General features: G+C 42.0%; 2 protein-coding genes across 5 annotated transcripts in view; one reads left to right on the forward strand and one right to left on the reverse strand.

Annotated features, from left to right (window-relative positions):
* LOC126565173 (CD63 antigen-like) overlaps positions 1-26239 on the forward strand; it is a 317200-nt gene that overhangs the window by 282761 nt on the left and 8200 nt on the right. The window lies entirely within an intron of this gene.
* The window catches only part of LOC126564131 (semaphorin-1A), a 147996-nt gene that overhangs the window by 14425 nt on the left and 107332 nt on the right, over positions 1-26239 (reverse strand). For all 4 annotated transcript variants that reach the window (XM_050221076.1, XM_050221074.1, XM_050221077.1 and 1 more), the window contains exons 3-8: positions 13426-13534; positions 11185-11380; positions 4956-5060; positions 4088-4176; positions 3081-3222; positions 890-1011 (exon numbers count right to left, since the gene is read on the reverse strand). In XM_050221076.1, the coding sequence (XP_050077033.1) occupies positions 890-1011; positions 3081-3222; positions 4088-4176; positions 4956-5060; positions 11185-11380; positions 13426-13534 (763 nt within the window). The remainder of the gene's footprint in view (positions 1-889; positions 1012-3080; positions 3223-4087; positions 4177-4955; positions 5061-11184; positions 11381-13425; positions 13535-26239) is intronic.

Genomic DNA, 26239 nt, shown 5'->3' on the forward strand with positions numbered 1-26239 from the left:
TTATCAAACATTAGAATTCTTTCACAATATAAACCAGTTAACAAATATTCAACCAAATCATCCAAATATGTACGCTTGATAATATTCACCCAATTAGACGATTTGACACGGGTTTCGGTGTACAGTGTTGCCGTGGATTCTCCCTTACCAGGTTATGGGAAATTATGCATTGCATCAGTTTTAATTAGTGAACATTTCATCCAGCCCTAAACACGGATGCCCAATTTGGCTAATGGAATAAAATTTCATTAAATAAGCTGCAGCGTTTGCAAAAGCTCACCACTCACACATGCACATGCACAGTGTATACCAGCACACTCGAGAGCAAAATATGGCAAATGTTTGTTCCAAATTCTTTACACAACCTACGCGGGGAATGAGTGAGTGTGGAAAACCCCACCATCAATGCAGTGCAATTGATCGATGATGGCAAGTAACGTCTAGTTGGTGCAGGTTTTGTAGGAAACGTTAGCACAATGCGTAACCAAGGTTTTTTGTTTATCCATTGGCTATTGTTCCAAACACACACACCGACCCAAAACTGTTCTTTTGGGAATGGTTTTATGATGCCACTTTGCGTGGATACGGCGCAGCGTACAAGCAAATGCATGGATAATATTAAATGAACGAAATGATAACAGCATTTGGTAAATTGTTTTACACATCCTGGACGCTCCCACACAAACTGGATCGATAGAAGGATGGGTTTTTGAACGAATTTTACACAGGACGGTAATAAAACGATAATATTTAATATTGGGCTAATTTTATTCATCATGCATTTGTACCATGAAATAAGAAGTAGAGGAGTACTGATCGGTAGAAATGCGTCAATCATTGAGTAACTGCTACTGGTAGTAAATCTACGTAGAACAAACGGATGGCTTACCTGCAACGAAAATGCACATATGGCCGATCCAGCGATTGCGTTTGGTGCGGTAGAGAACACTCCGTAGATGAGCTTAGAGTTGGCATGTCCATATCTGCCTTCCACGAGATTGCTGGTAGATTCTGCAAGTAAAGATAAGATCATGTTAATACGATTTAAAAAAAAAACATATTCTTCGGTTCTTAAAATCAGTTCAGTTCAGTTCAGTTCTAAACATCAACATAATTTGCGTAATGATAAGATATATTGAAATAAGAAATTGTTCATAACAAAATAAAACGGTAAAAATATCGCTTTGCAGTAAATATGAAATAGAATATGGTTATGCGAGTTTGACTTCAATAAAATCACGAAAGGATACCTGCTTTAAGATTTCAAACACAGCACAGCGCGAGGGTATTTCATATTTTTTTTTTTAAGTTTCCACCGAAAAAGCAAACATCGACACTGCTTGATTAAATGTTCGGTGCGTTTACTGGCTAAACCTATTTTCTTCTAAAGCGCACGCTGCCCCCCTGCTGTTCCGATGGCAGATGGGATAAAAGGTCAATTCAATGAAAAAGAACATCCGCATGGTGTCTCTCGTGCCAAACGCACGAGAAGCAAACACAACTTCGTTGCAGAACTAACAGTAGCAGCAGTAGCACCAGCAGAAGAGCAAACAACATAAATGAGTTTCGATAGAAACAAGACATCGAAGGAAGAAGGATTTGAAAACTTTTTTCCTCTTTTTCTTCCTTGGGCCCGGCCAGCCAGCGCAAATGTTCGTTTAGAACACTGCAATATTCCCGCCCTCCTCCTTTACGGGCGCAGTTCATCTCCCGGTGGATCGTTTTGCTTTTGCAGCAGAGTGCAAGAAGTTGTACCGAAGTTGCGAATTGATGACGCTGCTGTCCAACACACAGACACACACACACACACACACATAAACAGGCACCACCACTTCGAAGCACTCCTCCACCGAATAGACCCTGACGATGCGGTGATGGTGTTCAATTTTTCCTACCACACAAGACTCCTACTACCTTCAAACACATCACACCATCCTTCTTCAGGGATGATGCGGCAAGATCTTTCCAGCGCCGTCCGTGCACTTTTCGTTCGTCCTTCTTTTTTTTTTTTTTTTTATTCACTACGAGCTGACTTTTCAATATTTTCCTAGCTAACTATTTTTCAACTGCTGTTGATTCAATTTCATTTCCTGTCTCCTGGCTTCCGGGAACCGCTGCCACCAACCACACACGCACTTCTTCCGCATTTGCACCATTGTTTAGATGCAATCACCAGCTCGCAGGGATCGGTTCTTTTAAGTAGTTGAAGTTTTGAAGTGTGCAGCAGCAGCTACTAGTTCACCGGTTGCACTCACACACACATATACCCACACATATATATATTCCGGACGAAGGCGGGGATACGTCTTATTTTCGACCGATTTTGCTTGTAGCTAAACTTTTTCCCTCACACGTTTCGGGCAGGCAACGGTGCCTTCCGCGAATAAGGATGATGGAGGGGGAGAAATAGTAAACGGAGCACCCAAAATAAAGAATACAGTATTACCTCGCGTTAGGTGGTGCAATGAAAACATGAATAAGTTTTTCCGGCTTTCCAAATAGGTGAACTTTTAAAAAAGATGCTATCGTTTTCGCGTATGCGTTTAAATTAAAGTAATTTTGTATAATATGATAGGAAACAGTTGTGAGAAAATAAAGTCTTTTAAATAAAATAATAATAATTAAACAAAATACGTGTGTTATTTCACGGGATCCTAACTAGTGTTGGGATCGTTGAGAGGAAGAGCTACCACAATCGCTCCACTCACCTAACTGAGCGCGCTCACTGCGCTCCATAAAACAAAAACATCACGTACCTCTGCACTGAGCGGTTTGCGAACAACTTCTGGGCGCAATCCGCTCATTGTTGAGCTACCTCGCGCTCACCACCCTCCGAGATGAGGGTGAGCGACTCGCTCCGCTCAGTCAAAAGAGCACTACTTCTAACAGACTTATTCTATTTGAAATTTCTATTTGATACCGACTTAATAGTAGAGCAAAGCCAGCTTCAAATAAAAATACTTAAAGAACAATTATACACCTAATTTATTTAGAAAATAAAACAAGAAGTTACTACTTTGAAAGGTTTGCAGATAAATAATAAATAATTTGCAGGACAATATTTTAGTGAATGTACTTACGTATTTCGTCGAAGTAGAAAGGAAAATCGCCCGGCATGGAACAGTTCAGGCGCGATTTTAGGTAAGACGTCCAGCGGTTCTTTAGCCGATTCGGGCCACCTTTGTCCCATTTGCACACACGAGCCACACGGCTGAAGATAGCCTAATAAGCACACACAGAAGAGAAGAAAAGAAAAAACGGTGTTGGTTAGAAAATAGAATTAAAATCATGCGCCAAAAAACCCTTCGTGCCCCCCTTATGTATGTAGGAGAAAATGCTCGCAAAGCCCCAGCCGGTGTGTGTAGTGAAGGTTTGACAACGGCGAACGCAACACGATGAAATGCCGGTAATGAAATTATTTTCCTCAAACCTAGTTAAGACGTGAGGACACACAAAAGCCAAGACACACTACCCTTTTTTGCAGGTTCACTCTCCCGATTTTTTTTTTCTTTGCTTCTCTATTGCATTAAACGTTCAAACGGTGACGAGGAAAAACTTTAGCAATATGAATGCGGCATAGTGAAAAACTATACCCCAAGAGTATACAGAGTATACTGCATGGAAAAAGCGGCAAGGCAACAAAGTGGTGATAATCAAAGGGACTGAAAAAGGAAAAGAAAGGTGACAAGAATATCATAACGATTTCTTAAGGAGCGAGGGTAAAGAAAATAGGGAAGCTAAAACGAACTCTACACGTATCGTCAAGTACAGAAGGAAGTAGGACGAAGTTGGAGGACAAAAAAAGTAACTCGGACGTGAGAAAACAAGTAGTGAAAACAAGCGAAGAAAAGCACTTTAATTAAAGTTATTTCATTATCGTTCGACATGCCCAGTCTCGGCCAGGGCTAATGGCGACTTCTTGTGAATGGGAGAAATTGTCTGTGAAATGAAACACAAGCAAACCTCCGCAGACCTGGTAGTACACTTCGCGTTTGCTCTTTTGGCCCAACCGATCCATTTATGATGTCCACTAGAACGCGTTCGTGCCGCACTAAAACACCACCTGTTCCCCACCCCCGATGCTTACCTTGCCACAGTTGATGAATTCGACGGCCGTCTCGCGGAAGAAGAAGTACACAAAGTCACCCTGCGTGAAGGATCCGACGAAGTTGGGCGCTGAAATATTTATGAAAGCGATAATGATCAATTTACACCTCTGACCCGTAAGGAATAGCAGCAGGAAAGGGACTGGAGCGGGACAAAAGGTGCGATTAATTATTCATTTTAATGCACGACAACTATTTGCCTACCAGATGGTACCCGGGGTATCAGTAAAGCATTGGAACGGGAACATCGGTTCGAGAATCCAATATTCTAAAGCCGATAATATGACGGCGCTTCACAGCGTCAACGGTATGTATTATTGGGAATAATTATTTAGATAGTTTTGCCTCTCGGTGGGTGGGTGCGTGGAGAAGAACTTGTGAATAATTCAACTACGAATGAAACGAGGATTATGGGTAGCGCTAGTTAGTGGGTTTGTGCACGCATTTAGTTGGTCTGTGCTCTGCAATTAGCGCTGATCGAATTGCAGTATGTGTTATACATTTCCGACGGATGAAAGTAATTCGCTGCGCGTACGGCATACACAGCATGGTAGATTACGTGGAACTAATGTGACCAGGGTTAGTCCTCTAGCTCTACGAAGTACAAAGCTACTTGTACAGCGTGCAGAGAGTGGCAAAACTTAATTTAAACTGTTTATTCTTTCTGGCTAAACAATGAACGTGGCATGTTTGCCTTTGTGCTTGTGCCTGAAATTATGGTCTCCTCTATTGTAAGCAAATTGAGTTACCGTATGCATTTGGGTGGATGGGATTGGTGGGGACGGGACATTATACAGGTCTGATGTTATTGGGATAGAATATAATGTTCTGTTTTAATCCTTTTCATACCGTTCAAGCTGAGACTGTCGTACTGCTCCGTTTGCAGATGTTCGCGATAGATAATGGGATCTAGTCCGCTGAAATCGGCCACTGTACCCGAGTAAAGTTCGTTATCTGAAAATAGATCAAAGGAAAGCGTGAAGGTAAATTGATTGTGGGAATAAAAGCGAATAAAAGACAATAGATAGAATATTTTCTTAGGTAATTTTCTACGTTAAAAACGCATAAATAATTTACACATAATTTTCATCATTCGGTAAGGACTATTTCACTATTCTTTTTTGTTGTTAAAAACAAGATGGCGGTTTAATAATTGTTTTCGATGCTTGAGCATCCTAAACTTAAGTTTATTTATGTTAATTCTGTGACAACTATTGCAGGGCACTTAGAAAGACACGATTTTCAAGGAATGACTACAGTAAAAACGACTTAAATATTTGTGTTTGCTGTTCCAGATTAAATAACGTTTGCATAAAAATAACGTGGATTGCGGAAAACGGACATTGTACGGCATTTTGTGGACGCCAAATACTCTATTGCACAACAATCAGACCATCGCAGGAAAGCCCGGTTCCGGACGGCCACCGATCCTGAGCGACAAATTCCAATGTAAGAAGACATAAACATACATATCAGGAAGTGGACGTCGCGGACCACTGCGGTTGGTTAAGATGAAGAACACGATTTTCCCGGCGAAACGCGTCAAAACATTGGTGATGGACGACTAGACCTATCACACCCTGGATGGCATTGACTTTCAGGGGACTTCGTATTTTACTTCCCCCTCGAAGCAATTGAACACCGAGGTGAAGTTCATTTCACACACCGAGTTTCCCAAGAAGCTTCTGATGTGATTGACAATTAGCGAGTAAGGGATGTCAAAGCCGTTCTTCTTTCTCGCCAGACTGACCATGAACGAGGAAATTTTGAGTACGAAATACCTGTTTGAATTCTCGTCGTTCGTCAAGAAACGCCATAAGGGCGAAAACACGGTGTTCATTGCTCCATTGCTCAAAGCTATATTTGGAGGAGATGGCGGCAGAACATCGAGGTGGTACCTTAGTCGGTTATATTCACCCATCGTCCCCTTGCTGCCCTATCGAGAATTTTTGAGCCAACTTGAAGCTACAAGCTGTAGTTTTGGGCAATCAAATTGATTTGTTAAGCAATCGGATTTCCGGAACTCATTTCAGAATCAATTCTAAAATTAATCCTAAAATCGACTTGGGAACTAGTTTTAGAACAGATTGCGATTCATGGAACCAATACCACAATCGACTTAGTTTGTAAGAACTTATTCCGATTTCTAAAACCGATTCAGGAATCGATTCCAACCAAAGAAGTATTTTGCCCATCACTACTTGAAGCGTGCGATTCTAACACTTTTGGTCGAGAAAGCTAAGGAGAACTTTAAAAAATAAAATGGAAAATGTTCTGAAAAACAGATCTTCGTTCATGTTTTTGTCCACCATGTTAACGGTCGAAAGAACGCTCGCAAGGCGGTGTCTATTCCGCCCAAGGCGGCCGTCTATTCCGCCCACCGTAGGTTCCGTTAATGGCAGAGGGGTAGATTTTTTCAAAGCAATTTTAAATTATTTCCTGCGATGGAATATTTATCAAAAACAATCATCTGATTAAACTTTTTTATCGCCATCCGAAAAAAGGACATTTTTTCAAATGCAAACATTAATAAAGAGTTTGAAAGAAACTTTTCTAGACTCCGAAATTCAAACCTGGCTACAAAGTATTCTGGGGTGGCGACAGGAACTATTCTTAGGAATAGTTTACTACATTCTAAAAATGTACAAAAACGTTAAATTTCAAGGACAAATAAGATCGACCAAAGATTCCTTTAGACTACAAACATACTTATCAATGTTAAACAAATAAAATTCACAAAAAATTTACGTTTGAAAACTTACTTCCATAGATGGATTGAAATATTACTAAAGACAACACAAACTGATTTCTTATGGATTCAGCTACTTCAGTGTACATCTCATTGAACAGTTTGCTTCGTTCGTCGTGTTCGCCTTTTCGTTCGTCCTATTACGATTTGTAATGAAATATACTATGCCCTTACGCACAATCAGCAACTTCAATCTAATCTGAAACGTAACGAATGTGGTTCACGTGCGTTTATTGCGTGCTACACACCGTACCGTACCTTCGCCAACATCAGCTAAGCGGATACGCGCGCCGGTCGCGAGATGGAAAGATTGACTTTTTTCCGCTGCGCTTCAAGCGTTCAACATCAAAAGGAAAACCGATGTGGAAGAAGGACGGGAAGAAGCGATGGGCACGCGGGTTTTATGAAAATCCATCGCTCATACCTCGTGCTTCCAATCATTCTGCATCTTGCCGCGACCCTCGGCACAACCCTCGGTTTTCGAAGCCATCATCTCGCAGAAGCGTAAAGATCCATCGCTTGATGGATAATGATCAGAAACCGATTGAACGGAGAAAATAAACCCCCCCCCCCCCCCCCCCCCACCGGAAGGATACATAATACGCCAAGGACTTTCACGCAGCCTGTATGAGACGAGATTATAGCCCACCGTAAGCGGGAAGGGTACGGGCTTCCGTGCCCACCACTATTTCCTAGAGCGTGAGCGAGAGAGTTCAAGTGTCGTAATTTCCAGCGCGTCATGGTTGATACGCTTGAGTTACCGATACTTCCCCCTTATTTTATTTCATTTTGTATTTTGTTAGGTTACTGTGTGTGCAGTTTATTTTTTTGGTGGTTGTTGCTGTTTTCCAAGTGCTTGAATCAAAGGAAAGTAAAATCAAACCGCTTACCGGTTTTTGGGCTGCGGATAATGAGATTCCTGCGGGAAACCGGCTAAACCACCCAAAACCTACCACCAACACTTATCATCCTCTGCCTCAGCGAATATCACTCCCAGCCAACCCTATAAACACACACACACACACACAAAGAGTCTTATAAAAATTGCTGCTGCATTGGGTGGGTGAGTGGTGGCCTGAATGGTAAAATGGGATTTGGTCGATAGATTTGCAGACATGCCACCGATCGTTGGCGTGCGCGCCAAAATGGATGTTGGAAAACGATAACAAATTAAATTCATTCCACTTTCAGCTTTCGCTCAAGCAATGCACGTACCATTCCAGGAACGTGCATCTGGTTTGTTTTTTTTTTTTGAAAAATACTACAAACAAACAAAATGTTGGAGACACACACACAAAAAAAAACACATTAGCACGTTACAAACAAGCGAGACTTTATGCTTTAAAGGCTACCACAGCGTACCACTTCTATATGGCAAATTGAGCACGTAAATAAGTAATAAATCCTTGTACTCCGTACGGGCTGAGCGAAGCTTTTTCTCACTTTTGAACGGTAGGAAGGAGTGTCCCGGAAGGACACAAACAACCAACCCCTTTTGCATTTTGTATTCATTGTTTCGGGTATGACCTGCTTTTACAGAGCTTTGGCTGCTGCCGTACATTGCCGACACATAAAATTGACTCAATCCCGAGGTACGGAAATCCTTTTCAGTTTTTGATCATATTTTCTCCTTTTATTTTTACTACTGCTGCTTCGTTTAGTTACTGCGCGGGAAAATAAACTGCCACACTGTCCTAAGCTAACAAGCTAACGAACACGAACGATGAGATTTTCACCATTTTTGCTGTACGGAAACGTAGAGATGGGGGATAAAACGGGACGAACAGGAGCACTGTGAACACCAAATATGCTACGCGAGACTGCATTTCGGGTGCAATTTCGATGTAGACAAGAAAATGGTTGAGAATATATGATGAAGAATTTTGCTGTTCGCTTCAAACAATAACGGACACATTTCAACAAGGTTCTCTGTACCGTGGACAGCAGCTGGTGTAAAATCAGCTTTCGTTAGCCATTGTGCTTGAGTAAAGCTGAGTAAGTGTCTTCCTTATGCAACTTCAAGCACAAGATGGTGTAAATAAAACAAAAATATACCATAATGAACCTCCTAACGTCGGGTTAAAAGACAGCTTTTGAGAGGTGTAGTGGTAATGCACCCTAAGGAATACTAGACACAATTGTAAATTTATTGTAACACACCGAAAAAATTCCACTTCAACTTCCACTCTCTTCTAGCATTTATATTTAAAAGTTTTTTTTGGGTAATAGGTACAAAATGGTATTAAAACGTTCTTCTTGCTCGTGTGTATATTTATTTTATTGTACATATCTTTGTTCCAGTTTTTTTTACTTCCTGATCTCCCTTACCAAAAAATCTACCCACATCCGGTCAGATCATTACTCGTAAGCCAATTTATGTAGCCATGTTTCCGCTTCACCGAGAGAAACAGTTTACGTTAGTTTTTTTTTTTACTCCCTTTCAGCCATCCCGGTGACCATGGACATAAAGCAATAACGTTTACCGGGGATGTGTTGTGTTCCAGCGCAAACTAGGGCTTCTTCCGGCTAACTTTTTCAGCATCGTTACGTAAACGGTTACGTGATTTCCGGTCTGTGACTAATGAAGGAGCGGTTCCCGGAACAGCTGTGCTCCAAACCGTATCACGCATTTGGGAAGCGATTTTTTTCCTCTCCCTCTATCTCCACCTAACTCCTTTCCATATCGCATCGCACACAAACACAAAAAAAACACCCTCTTTAGAGAACCAAGAGAATAGAAAATATGTTTTCCTTTGCTTCCATTTTTTGAACGCCAGATCATGCGGGCGGGCACAGTGAGTTTTTTGGTTAGTGTGTTCTTTACTCTGGTCATTTCGTCGCAATTGTCCTTACCAGAAAGAATTCCAAAGCTTGGGGGAAAAGAAAATCTCCTCAACCTTCCATTCCGTGCAACAACAAAAAAAAAAAAAACCTGTTCGTTTCATGGTTGGACCCCGCTTGAATCTCGGAATTGCGCCACCGGAATGTGTAGCGCCAGAAAAGAGAAGCCGAATATTTGCAGGTAGCCAAATACACGGGTAGCAAAGAATTCTTAGCCGTAGGATTAAAACCGTGAACTTTGCATGAAATACGGAGCATGAAACGAGGACAATGTGGAGGACAAAAAATGTACACAAACCCAAAAAAAAAAAATTGCAGAAAACTTGTTCTTCCATAGCGACCAGGAGACCAAGCGGAGACCGGTCGGAGCATACCATAAACTTGCTTGCCCTTGTTTTCCACGCTTCTCTCGCAACTGCTAGCACAGTACACACATACACGGGCAGAGCAAACATAAAAGCGCCCGTCAAGAAAGCGCCAGTTCAAGTGGAAAACTTGTCGTCGCTCGCTCGCTTGCGGAAGGCAGGTGGTCGCTTACTGCAAGAGAAAAATAAGATGCATGGGAAAAAGTTTGTTGCCTTGTTGTCTTCCTGCCATCCTCACGGGACTACCGCTAGGGTTGGACGATTCCGTGGCGCCCGGGCGAGCAGCAACTTCAACACGACACGGTTTGGTTGTACAGAAATTGTATGCATATTTTTCCAACTTCAACTTTATGAATTATCCTGTGAAAATGAGGCCCTTCGTTAAGATGCTGTCTGAAGGTGAACGTGTGTGGATGGCTGATTTTTTCTTGTGATGATCCTGATGGATGGATGTGGCGAAACGAAGCGGGAGCTGTTGTGTTAGCAACCATCTCGAGCCATTCATCTTTCCTCGAGAACGGGACACTGGTGGCTGGTGACGAACTTGTTCGATGAAACGAATGGAATGCAGTTGCCTCTTTGCGGGTGTTTTATCCCTTCTAGTTGCCTCTAGACACACGTAGGAGTTGCTTTTTGGACGATTTTGCATGTTTTATGAATGGCAATGTGGATGGCAATGTCAGCTTTAGATATATTTTTTATATTTCAAATAAAACACACAGAACACAGAAACGTCCGCATGATGTTACACGTTAATAAGGTGCGAGAAGATATCCTCTGATAATTAAAGTTATTGATTATGGCAATTGTAACACGAGACATTGAAACGCACACAGAACTGGAATGCAAGCGGTACGTGGTACGAGCAGATCTCAGGTTTTAATTAAACACCACATCAAAAATTACTTTATTACGAGGTGTTAATTTCCATTTATTTAACGGAAAAAATTACGCTTGAAAATTGCATCGTCAATAGCGATGATGGTCGTATAGTTAATAAAAATTTGATTGACGTGCCGCATTTTCAATACTTGTGTAAAAATAAATTTCAAAACATTTTCAGTAAATATGGCTTTAAATTATTTTTATTAACACCGCTTCAAAAATTATGTCTAACACTTACCTACGAACACAGCCGTTGAGTTGTGTGTCGGATCGTACGGGCACATTGCTTGCCCAGGCTTTTCCGACTCCATCGAGTAGTTGTTACCGTTGATGGAGTACGTCCGGCAAAGCGGCCGAAACGCGTTCGTCCCGCAGCTCAGCAGCGATCCTTGCGCAGGGATTGCCAACACCCGGATATAGTTTTGGCAGAGATCCTAGATAGTCGTCCAAATCGCAGTGAGAAAGTGGATGAAAGGAAAAAAAAATGGGAATGATTTATTTTTTCCTATGCTCTTGCGCTAGGACTTTTTAGGACGTATCCTCGTCGAGGTGCAGATACATCAGCCTCAGTTGCAAATGAAAGATAATCAAAATGGATAAATTGTCCAGTTCCCCCTGTTGTTCTCTCCTTTTTTGCCACGAGCCACTCAATTTTGGAAACGAATTTTATGTGATAAATTTTCCGCCCCTTGAAGCAAGCTCCAGTGTTTGTGTTGTGAACTCGTTTAAATTGCGATTATATTTTTCTTTGCTATCAACAAACACTTTCATCACCTTACGGTACACTAGACAATAATGCAGCTTCGGGGAGCTCGAATATCGTTTGAGTTTAATTGAATGTAACCGCTGCCTTTTCGGCAGGCAAAGCCCATTCCTCCACAAAATATCTAGAACACAGAAGGTAGTACCGTACAAAGGAAAACACGAAAAGTTTCTATTTCACTCATCAACTTGCCGTCAAATTATCGACAGTGATAGACACAACTTATTGAATTTCAAATGTCATTATTTACATAACGAGAATTGCCACAGCAAATTTCAATTAAAACCAGATTACCTATGAAGCATGCAGTACGGCAGCGTTACCCAATTAACACTAAAATATACATAATAGCTACTAACTGTACCCCCTTCATGCCGGTGTCAATAGCAATCGGTTTAAATTTAATTTTACTGAAAGCTTCTCAGCAAACAGTACCAGCGCTTTCATGTGTTTATTATACGAAGATTACACATCATGTACATCCTTAACAACAGTGTTATTACAAAACCAACCCCTCTCCCCTTTGATTCCGTGCCTCTCGCAACTGGTCAAAAGAAAACGAAGTCTTTGTCCTCTGGAAAAGATAGGGTCGGTTGTTTCAACACTCGGGCCACTATCGCTCGGAAAACCTCAAACCTCCGGACGCACCGATATTGCACACCCTGTGAGAGCTTTCCACTGCCGTTTGCCGTTAGTGCAGCTGGAATAATTTTAATTAAGTTGAATGGTGAGATAGAATATTTGGACAGCCATATCTTTTCCTCGCCCTGGACAATGCTTCGCCCGCCCGCCCGTCTGTTGTATGGATTATTATTTTCGCAACTAGTATCATAAGCAAACAGAACACGCCGAAATTGCTTTCGGTCACACAATACACGGAGCAGTCACTCGGATGTACTCGAACCACCGAGCCCCGATGAGAGCATCGCGTGCAAAAGCTAGTGGACTCAACTGGCCATCTGGATGGTTGGAAAGTATTCCCGGGACAAGGACACCGTTCCGTTTGCCGGGCTTTTGCCGGTGGTGGTTCGTGATCAGTGTGAGCGTACATGTTATCACAGGTCATTTGCATAACCAAATCGTTAGCAACAACTTTAGCGGCTGGCACGGCCCGAAACTTTGTTTATCCTTTGCATTTGCGTTAAAAACCGAAATCGTCCTTCAGCATGACAACTCAGTGGAACATGAAAACTGATACAGTGGAGGAGAGAAAAATAAGCACACCTTGAGCATTGGGTGCGATAAGCGATATTAAAATGTATCAAAATGATTTTTAGAGACAGTATTCTGGTTTTTTGATATTTTGTTGCTTCAAAATAATGCAGCTCAAGCTTTCTAGAATGAGGAAATTCATCCTCTATTAATTTGTGTTTCAGTAAACACAATTTTCTGATCAACATTTTCATTTACTTTATGCATTATTTAAAAACATTTTTGAGCACACAAGAAAATTGATCCCCGTTGTGGGTGTGTGTGCTCCAACAAACTCCGCTACTGTACATGATTATGAGCGATTCGTGCACATTGAAATGTCTGATTATCGCCCAGAACGAACGATCAAGAAATGCAAACACATTATGAGAAACATAACGTGTGCCTCTTCTCCCATCCGGAGATAAGCCGGTCCAAATTGAAGTAAACCTTTTCGCCGATGGGAAAGGACCTTTTCGTCTAATATTCGAGAGAGTGTTTTTCCCTCGGAAAAACCGAACGTACCTCATCCTTGCCCTTTACAATGCACATCTTGATGTCGTCGTCGGAGGAATACCACGAGAGACGCGTCGTTTCCGCCAGATCGTAGATGCTGAGATTGTAGACGATATTTCTGAAAGAATTAGAAGAGAGGAAAAAAAAAGGAATAGATAAGACGATTAAATTACGCTAAAATGGGCAGGACGATTAGGTGTGTAAGATATACCCGCGCACCACAGCTTTAGAGTTAGTAGCACCGAAACGAGCGACGGTAAGGGACGCTTGGATAATGAAGTTTTATAGTACAATTTGTGGACAATTTATTAAGGTATGTAGATGACAGTTTCCAAAAATTATGCCCTACTTCGAACCAAATTTTGTATATTTGAGACGCGATAAACGAACTGGAATGTATCGCAGAATTTTTTGCAAAACCTCATCACAATATTTAACATAACTAATCAACAGCTTAAGAACTTTATTCTACTTGAGCTTGCTTTCCTTTTTTTTTTGCAATTTTTATTTGAGACACAGCAAAAACTACAACTAGCATTTCAACAAATAACGCCACTTTCACGTTGAGAAAGCATCGTTGCGGTTGAAGTTGAAAGAAATGATTCCCTGCGCTTTACTTCAGCTCGTTCAGTGTTCAGGGAACAAAGAACCACATAATGGCGGCAATATGGAAAGCGTTCCTAGTGGCCAAGTGCTTCCGAGAGTCCGAGTGGCGGAAAATGTCTTTTGAAAGTATAATGCCACGAGAGTTAAACGGTGGTGCGCGTGGTTTTCCACGCAATACGTAGGCACATTGTGGATGATTTTAAGTTTCAATGTGTGATTTTCAACACCTGTACAGCTGCCTACACTAGGAGGTAGGCTGTCTTCCGTTGCGGTAGATCAAATGGGGAAACGAATTAAATCACTTCACTTGAGGACATTCTACGTACTACTCCAGGCCAAAATTTTTTTCACTCTGCGATGAACAAATGTAACACGATGAAATAAATAGTTGATGATCGTGTGCTAAGAAGCTTCCAAATTAAAAACAAACATGCGCAACTTCATACAAGATTCAAAAATAAAAATTATTTAAAAAATATCTCTTTACTTGCGTTATGACGTTGTAATCTAAATACTAAAATTTTATCAATAACTTAAGCGCTAAATGTGTTTCTCATTAGACATTTTGCGAAATCATTTGCATAATGGTGTACCGTACATTTCGCAACATTGATGATCCTTTTAATTTACGGGATTCGCATTATCAACTTAGTTGACAGTGTGTCCTGAAGCGTCTTGTGCGATAAAAATGTCAAGAAAACCTCTTTTCGGTGCTTCTAGCGTTGTAAGCAAGCGGCAACTAAATCCCACCAAAGGACCGTTCACCCCACCAAACAGTCCATTAAATGTTGCAAAAACCATCATCATAATGTCCTCCAGCCGCACCCCACCTCCATACGCGGTGAGCCTGTCAAACACATCCCAGCAGAACCAGCACCTCACCACCATACCCATGTCAACCGCCGCACAATCATCCCAAAAGCTAAATATTTCGGTAAGCACGGGTAATATTCTCCACAGCAGACAGCAATTAGGTGTCGTCATAAATTACGTTTATATTCATTACATCAATTTGTAACTGCCAGCCTGGCGGCAGCAGCAGCATCATCGCTCCCGACGAAGAAATGGGCTCAAGTATCGTCACACATAACATATGCCCACCACCGACAACATCGAATGATGTGTTTCTGCTGCTGCTGCTGCTTATGATGATCGTGATGGAATCTCAAAATTCAAAAACACACATGCATATACATATTCCGAAACTAACGCACCGAATGTGGGTGCGAAAGGGATGCGTGAGCGTGTAGGAGGATTTCACTCGTGTATCGCATACAGCAAAATTCCATTTAGATGCTGCTTCGAAGAACGAACTTCTCGCCCATTCGGAACGTCGAATCGCACATCATTTTGACGTGACGTTCTTTGCGCGTTCTTGTCAAAATCGTTCCCCAAACGACATACGTCGCTCAATTTAAATTAGTCAACCTTTTTCCGAAAAGAATACGCACCGCCCGCGGAGCTGTGGTAGCAATAATGCGTAGCTAGACATATCTTCGAAGCTGCGGTTGCGTACAGAGGGTTTTGGAAGTCATAGCTTGGTGCTTAGAATTACTAAAGCCGCTAGTTGGAATCGAAAGGTTTTTTGTCGAACGTTAGCTCTGCCGACTGGAGGAATTATCTTGCTCAACCCAACTGACAACCAATCAACACCGCTCATAATATTAAGCGCAATAGTTTGGAGAGTTTTAACTTTTACAATTAATGCTAATTTATGAAGGCGCCCGTACCATATGCTTGCTACTCTATCACAAATGGATCGCGTTGTTGACTTTTCACATAAATATACACACATGAAGTCGCACGCAGACTAGAGTCAACCCGAATATCCCACTGCAACAGCAGCATGAATGAGAACGGAAGGTCACCATAAATCAATAAACAAACATGTTCCCAAGCACATGTTTGCGTAGGCATTCGCTGACAATGGCTGTGTGAAAACGAAGGGAGATTTTGGTGGTGGTCAAGTGCCGGCATGTTTTATTGCATTCTTCACCCCATCATGGAACCCCATCTGCAAGCCAGAGGTTAATGAAGAAAGTGTGCACATTTATTGGCTATATTTATGGTATCTATCATTCGTGTGATGGTTGAGGATCAGCGGGCAGATCACAGAGAAATAAAATAGTACAAGTGAGAAAAATGGATCATATGCTACAGAATTTTGATGGTAAATTCTTTAGAAACTCTGAAATAAGACAAGCACGAATAAAAAAAGCACTATGTAAAAATGAAATAGATCCTTTAGCAATTAGCTGAGACTTTAGTCATGACTTCGGCAAAGAATAATGTTCGCATTTCCAGAGAGCATCTGAATTTTTTGGATGCAGAAGAATTAAATGAAGCCTTCCGTTACAGGTTTGGGAATGGTCAGATGTTGCTACTGAGAGCAGGTGTAAGTCCTACACCATTTTGTGGGAATTTGGCGACTTTCCGAACCCAGCTCCACAAAGGTAAATCTTCCAAGCCAGTTTTTGCATCATTTGAAGGATCACGCCACATTATTGACTGTGGGAGATTCGGTGGTAAAGGCGACAGCAGTGTTGACCTTCCCGATGCAGGATCGATGCAGACCGTTCCCCCGATGTGAGGACTGACTACTCAACTACGTGATATGTATCAATAATCACCCATTAATTAGCCTGGATGACTGGTAAGTCGATAAGAAAAAGAAGAGAATACTGTTGAAAAGAGTATATAGTAGAGGAATCTGTTCTCTACTTCATGTTTCGCTAGACAAGATGTTGTTAAATTGGTTATAAACAGGCCTTCAGGATCTGCTATGCCTCAATATTTACAATACCTTCTTCTTCTTCTAGGCGTAACGACCTCTAAGGTCATGCCGGCCATCAAAATGGCTTACTAAACTCTCCGATAGTTGGATAGTCAGTCCTCACTACGGGGGGACGGTCCGGATGGGATTTGAACCCCCTATCCTGCCGTTTGAAGACCGGTGCCGCTGTCGCCTACACCAACGGGCCGCCCCCCGGTTACAATACCTGAACTTTACGATTTAATAAATATTTATCTTCTTTGCTTAACGACCTTCTAGCTTACTAGACTCATTGATACCACGTACTTGGACCAGTCAATCTTCACCAGTGGGATACTGTCCTGATGGGATTTGAACCTCGGTTCGCCCGTGTCGCCTACTCCACCGAAACATCCCTGAAAATACTGATGAAACACATAATATGGACAAATCTTCAATTGCAGCTTCTTGTTAGTTCTGGCCATAGCTGCACCATATAAACTGATAATTATTTTATACTTTTCCTGTGCATAATTCTTCCGATTTCAAGGTGGATTGATAGAACAAAAGACAGTTGCATGACAAGTTTCCTAAATCAGTCTATTTATTCAGGATATGTAGTGGTTCCTCAAACGAGAAGACGAAGTCAAATAATAAACAACTGACTTGACGCTCTTAACACTCCTACACGTGCTTACGCCCACAAAATGACATAACACACAATAGAATAAAATATCAGAATGAATTGTAGCCTAGAATTCGTGCCGGGCACCGGGAATTCGAAATCTTTGTCCTACGCTGGGTAAAACATGCGCAACAAAAATCAACAACCAAACAAATATTCCTTTGACACCGTATTCCATCACTTTTGCAACATCATTCTCAATTCTGTGGACCGTTTACATGTGTGCCAAAGCCTCGCAACCCATTCATGTACCCTGTTCCCCTCCCCCCCCCCCCCCCCCCCCCTGGTGCAGGGAAAATGTGTCGAGGCAAAAATGTCATAAAGCGTTTCACCAGCACCAGAGGGGCGAAATGGCGAAAATGCTTGCCATTTCCACTGCGCAAACGAGGAAAAACCTCACGGTAATCATTTTTCATTCCGCTTCCACAGTGGCACATTTCACGAGTAAAAGCAAACTAATTTATCACACTGAATTACCACCGTAGGGCGCCTATCAACCGTCACCGGGGCTTCAGGACTTTATGCGTTTGCTGCTTTTATGAGTCCATTACAACCCGTTACAACTCGCCGCAATTGGAGGAAGAATTTCCCGTTCTTCGTGAGCATGATTTCGCACAAGGCGTCGTCACAGCGGCGATGCGACCGTGCACCGTGTGCCACTGTATGTACCCGCCTTGCACTGCAGTTGGCTTTTCTTCCGGCCATTCTCAAGCAGGCGTACCAACCGATAGACGCTGCTTGCAAAACCACCAAGTACCGGGTAGTACACACTCAAACTTGGAACCCAAACCCGAAAGCACCGAGCTCTTATGCAACCGATCCTGCTGGTTCCGTTTCTGGTGCTGCCAAACGGTCAATGGGCACGATTTTCTACGTTCGCTTCTTCGTGTGTAAGTGTGTGCATGACTTTCGTCGCCTGTTTGTCCAGGCGACTGGGGAACTGGTTTCCAGTGCACACGTCCGGACCTGCACCGCACGCTCGGTACACACGTCGGTAAATAATCAATCACTTCACTTCAGTAAACCTCATGAAGCGTCCACACAGAAATACGCACGCACACACACACTCAGCGTTAGACAGCGTTACACACCCTGATCCTGGGGCCGGCGAGACGGCGGAAGCCAGGCTACAAGTTTTCGCAAGGCAACAAGTTTTTTCAAGCGTAGCTCAAATGGTTCGAGTTGTTCCGGTCCACGAGAGGTGATCGCATACAATCGGGCATGTACGTTTAAGTGTGTGTGTGTTCTCGGTGCATTGAATTGTGAGACGATGGTACTGCTAGCTCTTGACAGACTAGCGAGACTTTCGGACGATGTTAAAGAGTGTGGCTGACTAATAATGTTAGCAAATTCAAAATTTCTACATTACTTAAAAGTGTGCTTTTTCAATCGTTCTCTAAGAAATTTAAAACAAAAATATGAAATATTTATGAAATCTTAAAATATATTCAGAACAAGCTTTTTGTAGTAAAACTGTATAATATTGTTCAACCGTCGTGGGACTGCGTTTATTAAATAAATACGAAAAGACCGACAGCAAAAACATTTCAACAATGTTTTGTGTGACCTAATCGCACTACTATACGACTAATTCCAACACTGTAGCGTACAGAAAAGCACAAGTGTCAAAAGTTGCCAGCAAAAGTTTAATTAAATTCGTACTCAAGCGACCGGAACACAACATCCACACAGCGAACTCTGCATTACGAACGATGCCGATGCAGCTGCCTGCATATCCCCGAGCCCAATGAGCATGGACTCACAACGATTTCCATGTACCAACCCTATACCAACCCAATCGCCAGCGTTCGCGAACACTTGTAGTGGAACGGGAACTATCATAACCGCGCGTACAATAACTTCTAAACTTTTTCCCACTTGATTTTCATTTGAGTATTACTGTACACGGGCGTACATACTACTTCCATCGCCGGATGCCACACTGCACGGAAAGCATCACGCGCTGGCCGGAGTTCGAGAATGATGCAATAAAAGTGCATCATAAGCATTTTTATTAATCCCTGTACTGCCGGTTCCCACCCGGTTGCAGATATATGCTGCATCCGGTGGCGCACAAGCGATATCATCGCTCTCGGTGCATCCACAGGCACACGTAAGCCTTTTTTTTATGGTACATTATGCTTAATGTCACTTTATCGCATCCCAGTACTGCTCCAGTACCGCCGCTCCTAGCTCAGCTCGATGATGGAGGCGATGTATTTTATCGTATCATCTCACTTCCTTTTGGCGGTTTTCGCTAAGACGGTGCACCGCTTTTCGCAGCACTTTAGGCGCTGAGATCATGCTGAAGGATCGTACTTTTAGTTGTGCTTTACTATTTTACTGTCGCCCATTGCTGTGCTGCTCCGGTGGACGTCCACAAGCATATGTTTGCGCGGAACGACATTACAGCAACGATAAAGAAACTCATTTCTCAGAAACGTATAATCTTGTATGCTGTAAAATACGTACACATGCCAAGAAAGTGAACATATGTCGAACTGAGGCGGTAAAAAGTGCTGCTGATGGAGGCGCCCAGTCAGCGGTGTAAGTGTGCTCAAGGCAGTTACGTTATTTTAAATCAATCAGTGTGGCATTAGATTAGTATGGGGGAGCTGCAAATCTTTCACATGAATGTTTGATCGAATAGCACACAGCAGAACCGGGGATCAAACCTCATCAGGAGCCCTTAGAAACGACTGACCAAAAAAAAAAAACAACGTGGAACTAACAAGTCTAATAAGTCATTCGATGACTGGCGTACCTTAGAGGGAGCGTTAAGCCAAGAAGTAGATATAAAAATAAGTTCCACCAGTGGTAATTTATGCAAAAATTTTGGATGCTGCTAGTTGATATTAGAAAGCTTGTTTTGCTATTTTTTCTAGTCCAGAGGTAGCAAAAATTTCGCGAATTTTTGCGAATGACGTCCACAGACGTCAGGAACTATAATTCAACAGTTGAAAAGGAAGGGTTTGAGAACATTGACAGCTGACTCTGGATTTCTAAATTGCTGAGTGTACAAAAGGGTAAGGAGGAATGCGTTTTGCCTATCAAGGCTCATACAGGGCCAGCGAAGCTCTGGTCATACTTGACAAAGTGTCACTACACCCAGGAAGAATTATAAAGGAACGGCATCAATCAAGTGGATTTTAAAAAAATAAATCCCATAACACGGCCTGGTCTCGGTTATATTATCAACTAGAAATTGGGTTCACCTATTTCTTCTGATTCTTCTGTAACCGTTTAAAATTCTATAAAGCTGTTCGATACAACTATTTATTAATTTATATTTTTCTTTATTTTATGACATATTTTGCAGCTCGGCTCAATTCCCGTTTACTAAACGCACATTTTTACCAAACATACTTTATTTTCAGTCCCGGCTAAACTCATCCCGCAACCCATCACTTGCACGAGGGGCAATCGCCATCCCTTCAGAGGAGCTTTTCGCGGTAGCTAAAGCGTGAAAGCGGTAACTCCTTACTCCCCACGCAAGACCGATCCGGTGTGACTTCTGTCGCGCTCGGTTAGTAATTTATAGCAGCGTTCATTTAATTAACATAAGATGAAAGAGCATAAATCACGGGACGATAAATTACGCTTTCCCAGAGCAATTCTTGCCACGGTTTGCTGCTTTGCTTTTACACTGTCTCTCTCCCTCTCTCTAACAGGACTAGAATTTAACGGACGGTAGCCTAGCGCACATACCTAGGCCAAGGTTAATGAGCGGTAAACGATGATGAAGGAGATGGCACATTGCGCTCTTCTAAACGCACAGAAAATATAAAAAAAGAAACTCCCTCCTCACAACTTTGCATGATTCTGTCTTAAGACGCTAGTTTTACCTCACCTCGTCATTTAAACACATCGTCAATGGGATTTTCACCCAAAAAGCTTCTTCGCGGCCGCAGGCACTTTCCACCTCTTGTGCGCAACGGTTTTTTCAACCATTCAACCGTCATGTTTTTTGAGGGAGGTGCACCGCTCGAGTGAATGTTTTTGGCTGAGGAGCAGAATTGGTAACGCGTGGATGAGCAATTTTTCACGTGCAGGTTAGTTTTGCTCCCTTTTCCGCCAACATTGTTAATGGTTTTCGTGTAATCGTGTCAAAAGTCAGCCAGTTGGAAGCACTTGAAACGCGGCCCCTAATGAGCTGTAACAGTGCGCTGCTACATTTGCGAAAGAAGAAGCTATTTTCCTTAAGTTGGTGATCCTACGAGGGAACGAGCTACAAGATCCAACGAAGCTTTCCTATCTGTGTTGATGAGGCAAAGCAACTTGTAAATGAGAAATGTTTTCAAGAAATCATTTTTCTATGTACAGCTTCTTGCAGGGAATTTCTCCAAAATTGTAATATAAACTGAGGGAAGTACACAGCAAAATAAATCTTCACTTCATCTACAACTTATGCGTACAATCCTTAGCTTCCCACCAATTTAACACCAACCAATCCAATCCTCCAAAAGCACGTCTACGAAACGCAAATTAAATCATTGCTTTACGTCTAATTAAACTTTCATCTAGAAATGCACAACCTTGACAAAAGCTACAAATCTAACGCCTCCCAATACGGCGGCTCAACAAATACCTCCAGCAAACAAATTCACCCAGAAGGACAAATGAATGGTTTAACGGATTTTTGCGTCACATCCAACCGTGTTTCTTCGCTCATGTTTCCTCCCCCCTTTTAATCCGTACACTTCAATCAAGATCCTCGTACCCGGGTACCAACACCGAAGTTATTAAGGAGTTATTAAATTTATCGCAAAACTTTTCCCCCCACAACCTGACCCAAAGTTTCGTGTTGCCTGCAAATGGTCCTCTACTTCATTCTCTAGCTGCATTTCGTACTAGAAATTTTTAAGCAAATCCCTTGTTCTACCTTCACTTTTGACGTCCCTTTTTTTCGGGAGGTTGCGTAGGTTTCCCCACTCACCCGACCATCCGAAGAGAACGGGAAGAAGGACGGGTAGAGTTGGTTTCGTTTTTCATTCAGTCACGTTTTTTAATAGAGATATAAACAGCAGAAATTAATTAGTAACCGAACCAAGTTAAAACCATCGGAACGGGCGCGCGAAGGCACAGCGAGGGCACGTTGGGTTGACCGGAAGCAGCATCCAACAACGTAAGGTGAAGCAACTAAGCGGCAACGATAAGGGAAAATGGTCGTGCTTTTCATATTCCACGATAATTAAGATCTTCTCAATTTGTTTCCTTTTTCCTTTCGAGGATGGTTTTCCTTTTTCTTCCTCAACGCTACATAAGATGTTTGCTAACAAGCAGCATAAGGCAATGAGCAAGCATTACTGTAAATTTTTTTTAAAATATTATGTAAAGGAAGACGATGTTCTTTTTTTCCTATACTTTTTCGTTTTTGTAATTCAATTCGTAATTTTTTTTTTTTTTGGAATGGAATTTATCAAATTATTTTTTGCGTTCTACATAATCGATGTGTTTAAGTTGCCAGCATATTGCATACACTATCGGACACACTCATATCCGCATCATCCAAAATGAACAACTATAACAACCCAACTTGAGAACGACACATTTTTAAACACGTCCCACACTCTCTGTCCAGTGGCACCTCCGGAATACAGGCACAAGCACACACCCAGACGTTCATTAAGTGATTAATATTCCGTAAGCAAATTAAAGCCTGATTCAAATGTGTCAAAGCCCTCCCGAGAGTAGGTGTGGGCTATTTGATCAATAATTTAGTTGCATTATGTATGGGACGTCTGAGCTATTCGGTCGTACACCGTAGAGGCATAGTGCGTAAAACGCAACACGGAAACCCACACACACACAATAGGCATCCTCTCCTAGTGCCTTTGCAGTACTGTACCGGTCCGGTACGGTTGAATGAAAATTCTGTATTGATTTTCCATGGAACACCTTCTGCCGAACAGCCGCACGTGTGGGTCGAGCGAGAGAGACGAGCATATGCGTCGAGCATCGTTGATTATGATGATCGACGGGAGCCTGATGGTTCGATGTTTCGCTGACTTGCGTGCTCATGTGTGTGTGTGTGTGTGTGTGCCTGTACGTATCACACGTTGCAAATGCAAATGGATTCCGAACGTCCCGGTACCCTTGCCAGCACGACAGCAGCATTAAAATCTAATGATACGAATTCCGCAACGTTTGCGTGCGCAAGAGGCAATGTGTGTGTGTATGTGACTGGACTGGGAAGGAAACAGGTGGGAAACAGTGCTGGAACATGAGATCCTTGCTAAAATTATCGATGACATCAGTGTATCACGGGTACGGTGGTTTCTAGGAGTATGAAAGAACACTACCTTTTGATGAGCGCGTGAACCTCGCCCCTCTCCGATCGACAGCAATAATTATTGATGCCCGTAATTACTTATTGATGTTTGCATTCTTCATTCATATTTGATTGAATGATGATTATTTGCAATGAAACGGTTGTACAAGTTTCCGAGAAAAGCTTCGAATTTAAGCATACAATTGCTATTATTTTTGAACACTTTTTCCGAACACTGTGCCACACACACCGACATGTTACCGATTTTTTTTACCGATGGAAAGGTGAAATTTATGGAATGCATTTTCATGATCGATAACGTATTACACCTTCAACACTGTTTAAAGGAAATTCGATAAATACATTGACTATAAAAGCAAATATGTACATCCTAGAAAAGCATCACATAATTGTAATAAATTACCAGCCATAACAATCAATTAAATTGTTATTGCTTTCGCGTAATGATAAACCGTCACCTACTAAGAACACCATCCCGAGCAAACCAATCGAAAATATTGAGCCTGATATTTTCTCAGCGGGCTTTAATCACTTTGAGCTGAAAATTTTCAATAGAAACTAAGAACATTGCTGTGGAGTCTGTTAAACCTAATCGCATCATCGCTATGAAACTTTGAACCAAGAATCAGACCATCAGAGTGAAAAATATTCTACACACAATCGGCATTGTTATCCGCAATTCGCTGTTCATATCCGAGAGTGTGGTCGTCTCTTATTTTTGGAATGAAGAATTACATCTTGTCGAATGTACTTTCAATCAAACTAACCGCAGCAGCGACTCTTTCAACCATTTTGTAGCTAAAACGAAGCAGCTACTCATCGCCAATGCGCACCAGAAAAATTCTCCATTCATTTAAATAAAGAATCGAGCTAACCACGACCGTAACTTTGGACAGCAACGTGAGCAACCGATATCCCAAGGCGCATTGCTCAGGGAAATCGTGCCTACTACGGACTCCACAAACTCTTGCGATCCAGAAGACTCTAACAACACACGAAATGCATGATATATCACACACTGATACGTCCGGTAGTCTTCTGCGAGTATGAGACCGGAATTATGCTGACAGAGGACGGATCGATCCGCACGGCACGAGGCCCTAGACATCTGTCAGAGATCGGATGCAGCTTAAGATCAAGCATGCGTTTACCAAGAGGACTCTATTACGAGGACCCTTTGTCCTTCAAGTCGCATTTGCTGTTATAAAGGTAGTTTTCGTTTGGACCTGGCGAGCTACATTACGCGGTTTATGTCCTTTGAAAAGACGTTCGCAAATATTCGACACTCATCGCTCACCACATCCCATTCCATCCCCACTAGTAAGCGGTAAGGACCACTTTGGAAATTTCTGGTTAAAACCAAACCACTTTAAACGAAATATGCAAACCACCACCCCCACCGCCACATGAACATAAAGTGGGCAAACCGTGCATTAGTAATTTAATAGGCTTCAATACCAACCTAACTCAATTCCATTCTTTCCGCTACTTCAACTAATACACACACACCTTGTGGCAAGGACAAAAATGGGGATTTGATTACGAGTTAAATAATGGGAAATTAATTTCCCTGAAAGGACCGCTTATTATTATTCGTTTAGCCTGTGGCTACCGTTGGTAAATGCTGCATTTTCCTTTGTTATTTGTTTTGCCAATTCCACACTGCATTTGTTATTTGAATAGAATAGAATTAAATAAACTGATGAAAAAAATGGAAGAACACTGAAGAAGGAAGAGCAATAATTAGCGCTCGACAGTCGATGAAACATTCAAATAAATTATATGACACAGGATTCACAAAAGCTTTGCTAAATAAATCAAGTACTACGATTTAAAATGAAAAAACCTTACTTTTACAATTTTTAAATCGCAACAAATTAGAACAGTTGAGAGTATTCGTGACAACATTCTAAACTTCGCATGATTCAATCAAATCCTCACAGCTGTTCCATTATTTTTCGATAAGGCAATCTCTCGCCAGAAGCAGATACATATCTGCCTGCCGAACGTAATTTGCCTATACATATGTTGTATGATGTTATAGGAAGGGCTTCAGCATACCTTGGAAAATGGGAATGGCTCACTCACCATACCTCGCAAACGTAAAACCCCAAAATGGAAAGTTGTCAGCTTCCACGATAACAGACAAGAAGGAAAAAGAAATCGAATTATTGCCAACCGTATCAAATCGAAGAACCGACGTTGCCCGATGGTATTTCATCAATACTGTAGTAACCCCTGCTCGACGATTCCTATGGCATATCGATTTTCCACCATCACAGGCTCGGAGCATCCTAGTCACGCAAAAATCGATGTACTTTATTTTCCTGCTCGCACAAACAGCATGCTTTCCGACACACGCACACACACACACAAAAACTGTCCTTTTTTCTCACAACAGGGAAAGGAACACGCACGGGACTGCTTAAAATTTCATCCCGAGCATTGCTGCTACCTTTGAGCATAAGCAGCAAAAGAAACCCCCAAA

Source organism: Anopheles maculipalpis, chromosome 3RL (assembly GCF_943734695.1).
Source record: "Anopheles maculipalpis chromosome 3RL, idAnoMacuDA_375_x, whole genome shotgun sequence".
Taxonomy (NCBI): Eukaryota; Metazoa; Arthropoda; class Insecta; order Diptera; family Culicidae; genus Anopheles; species Anopheles maculipalpis.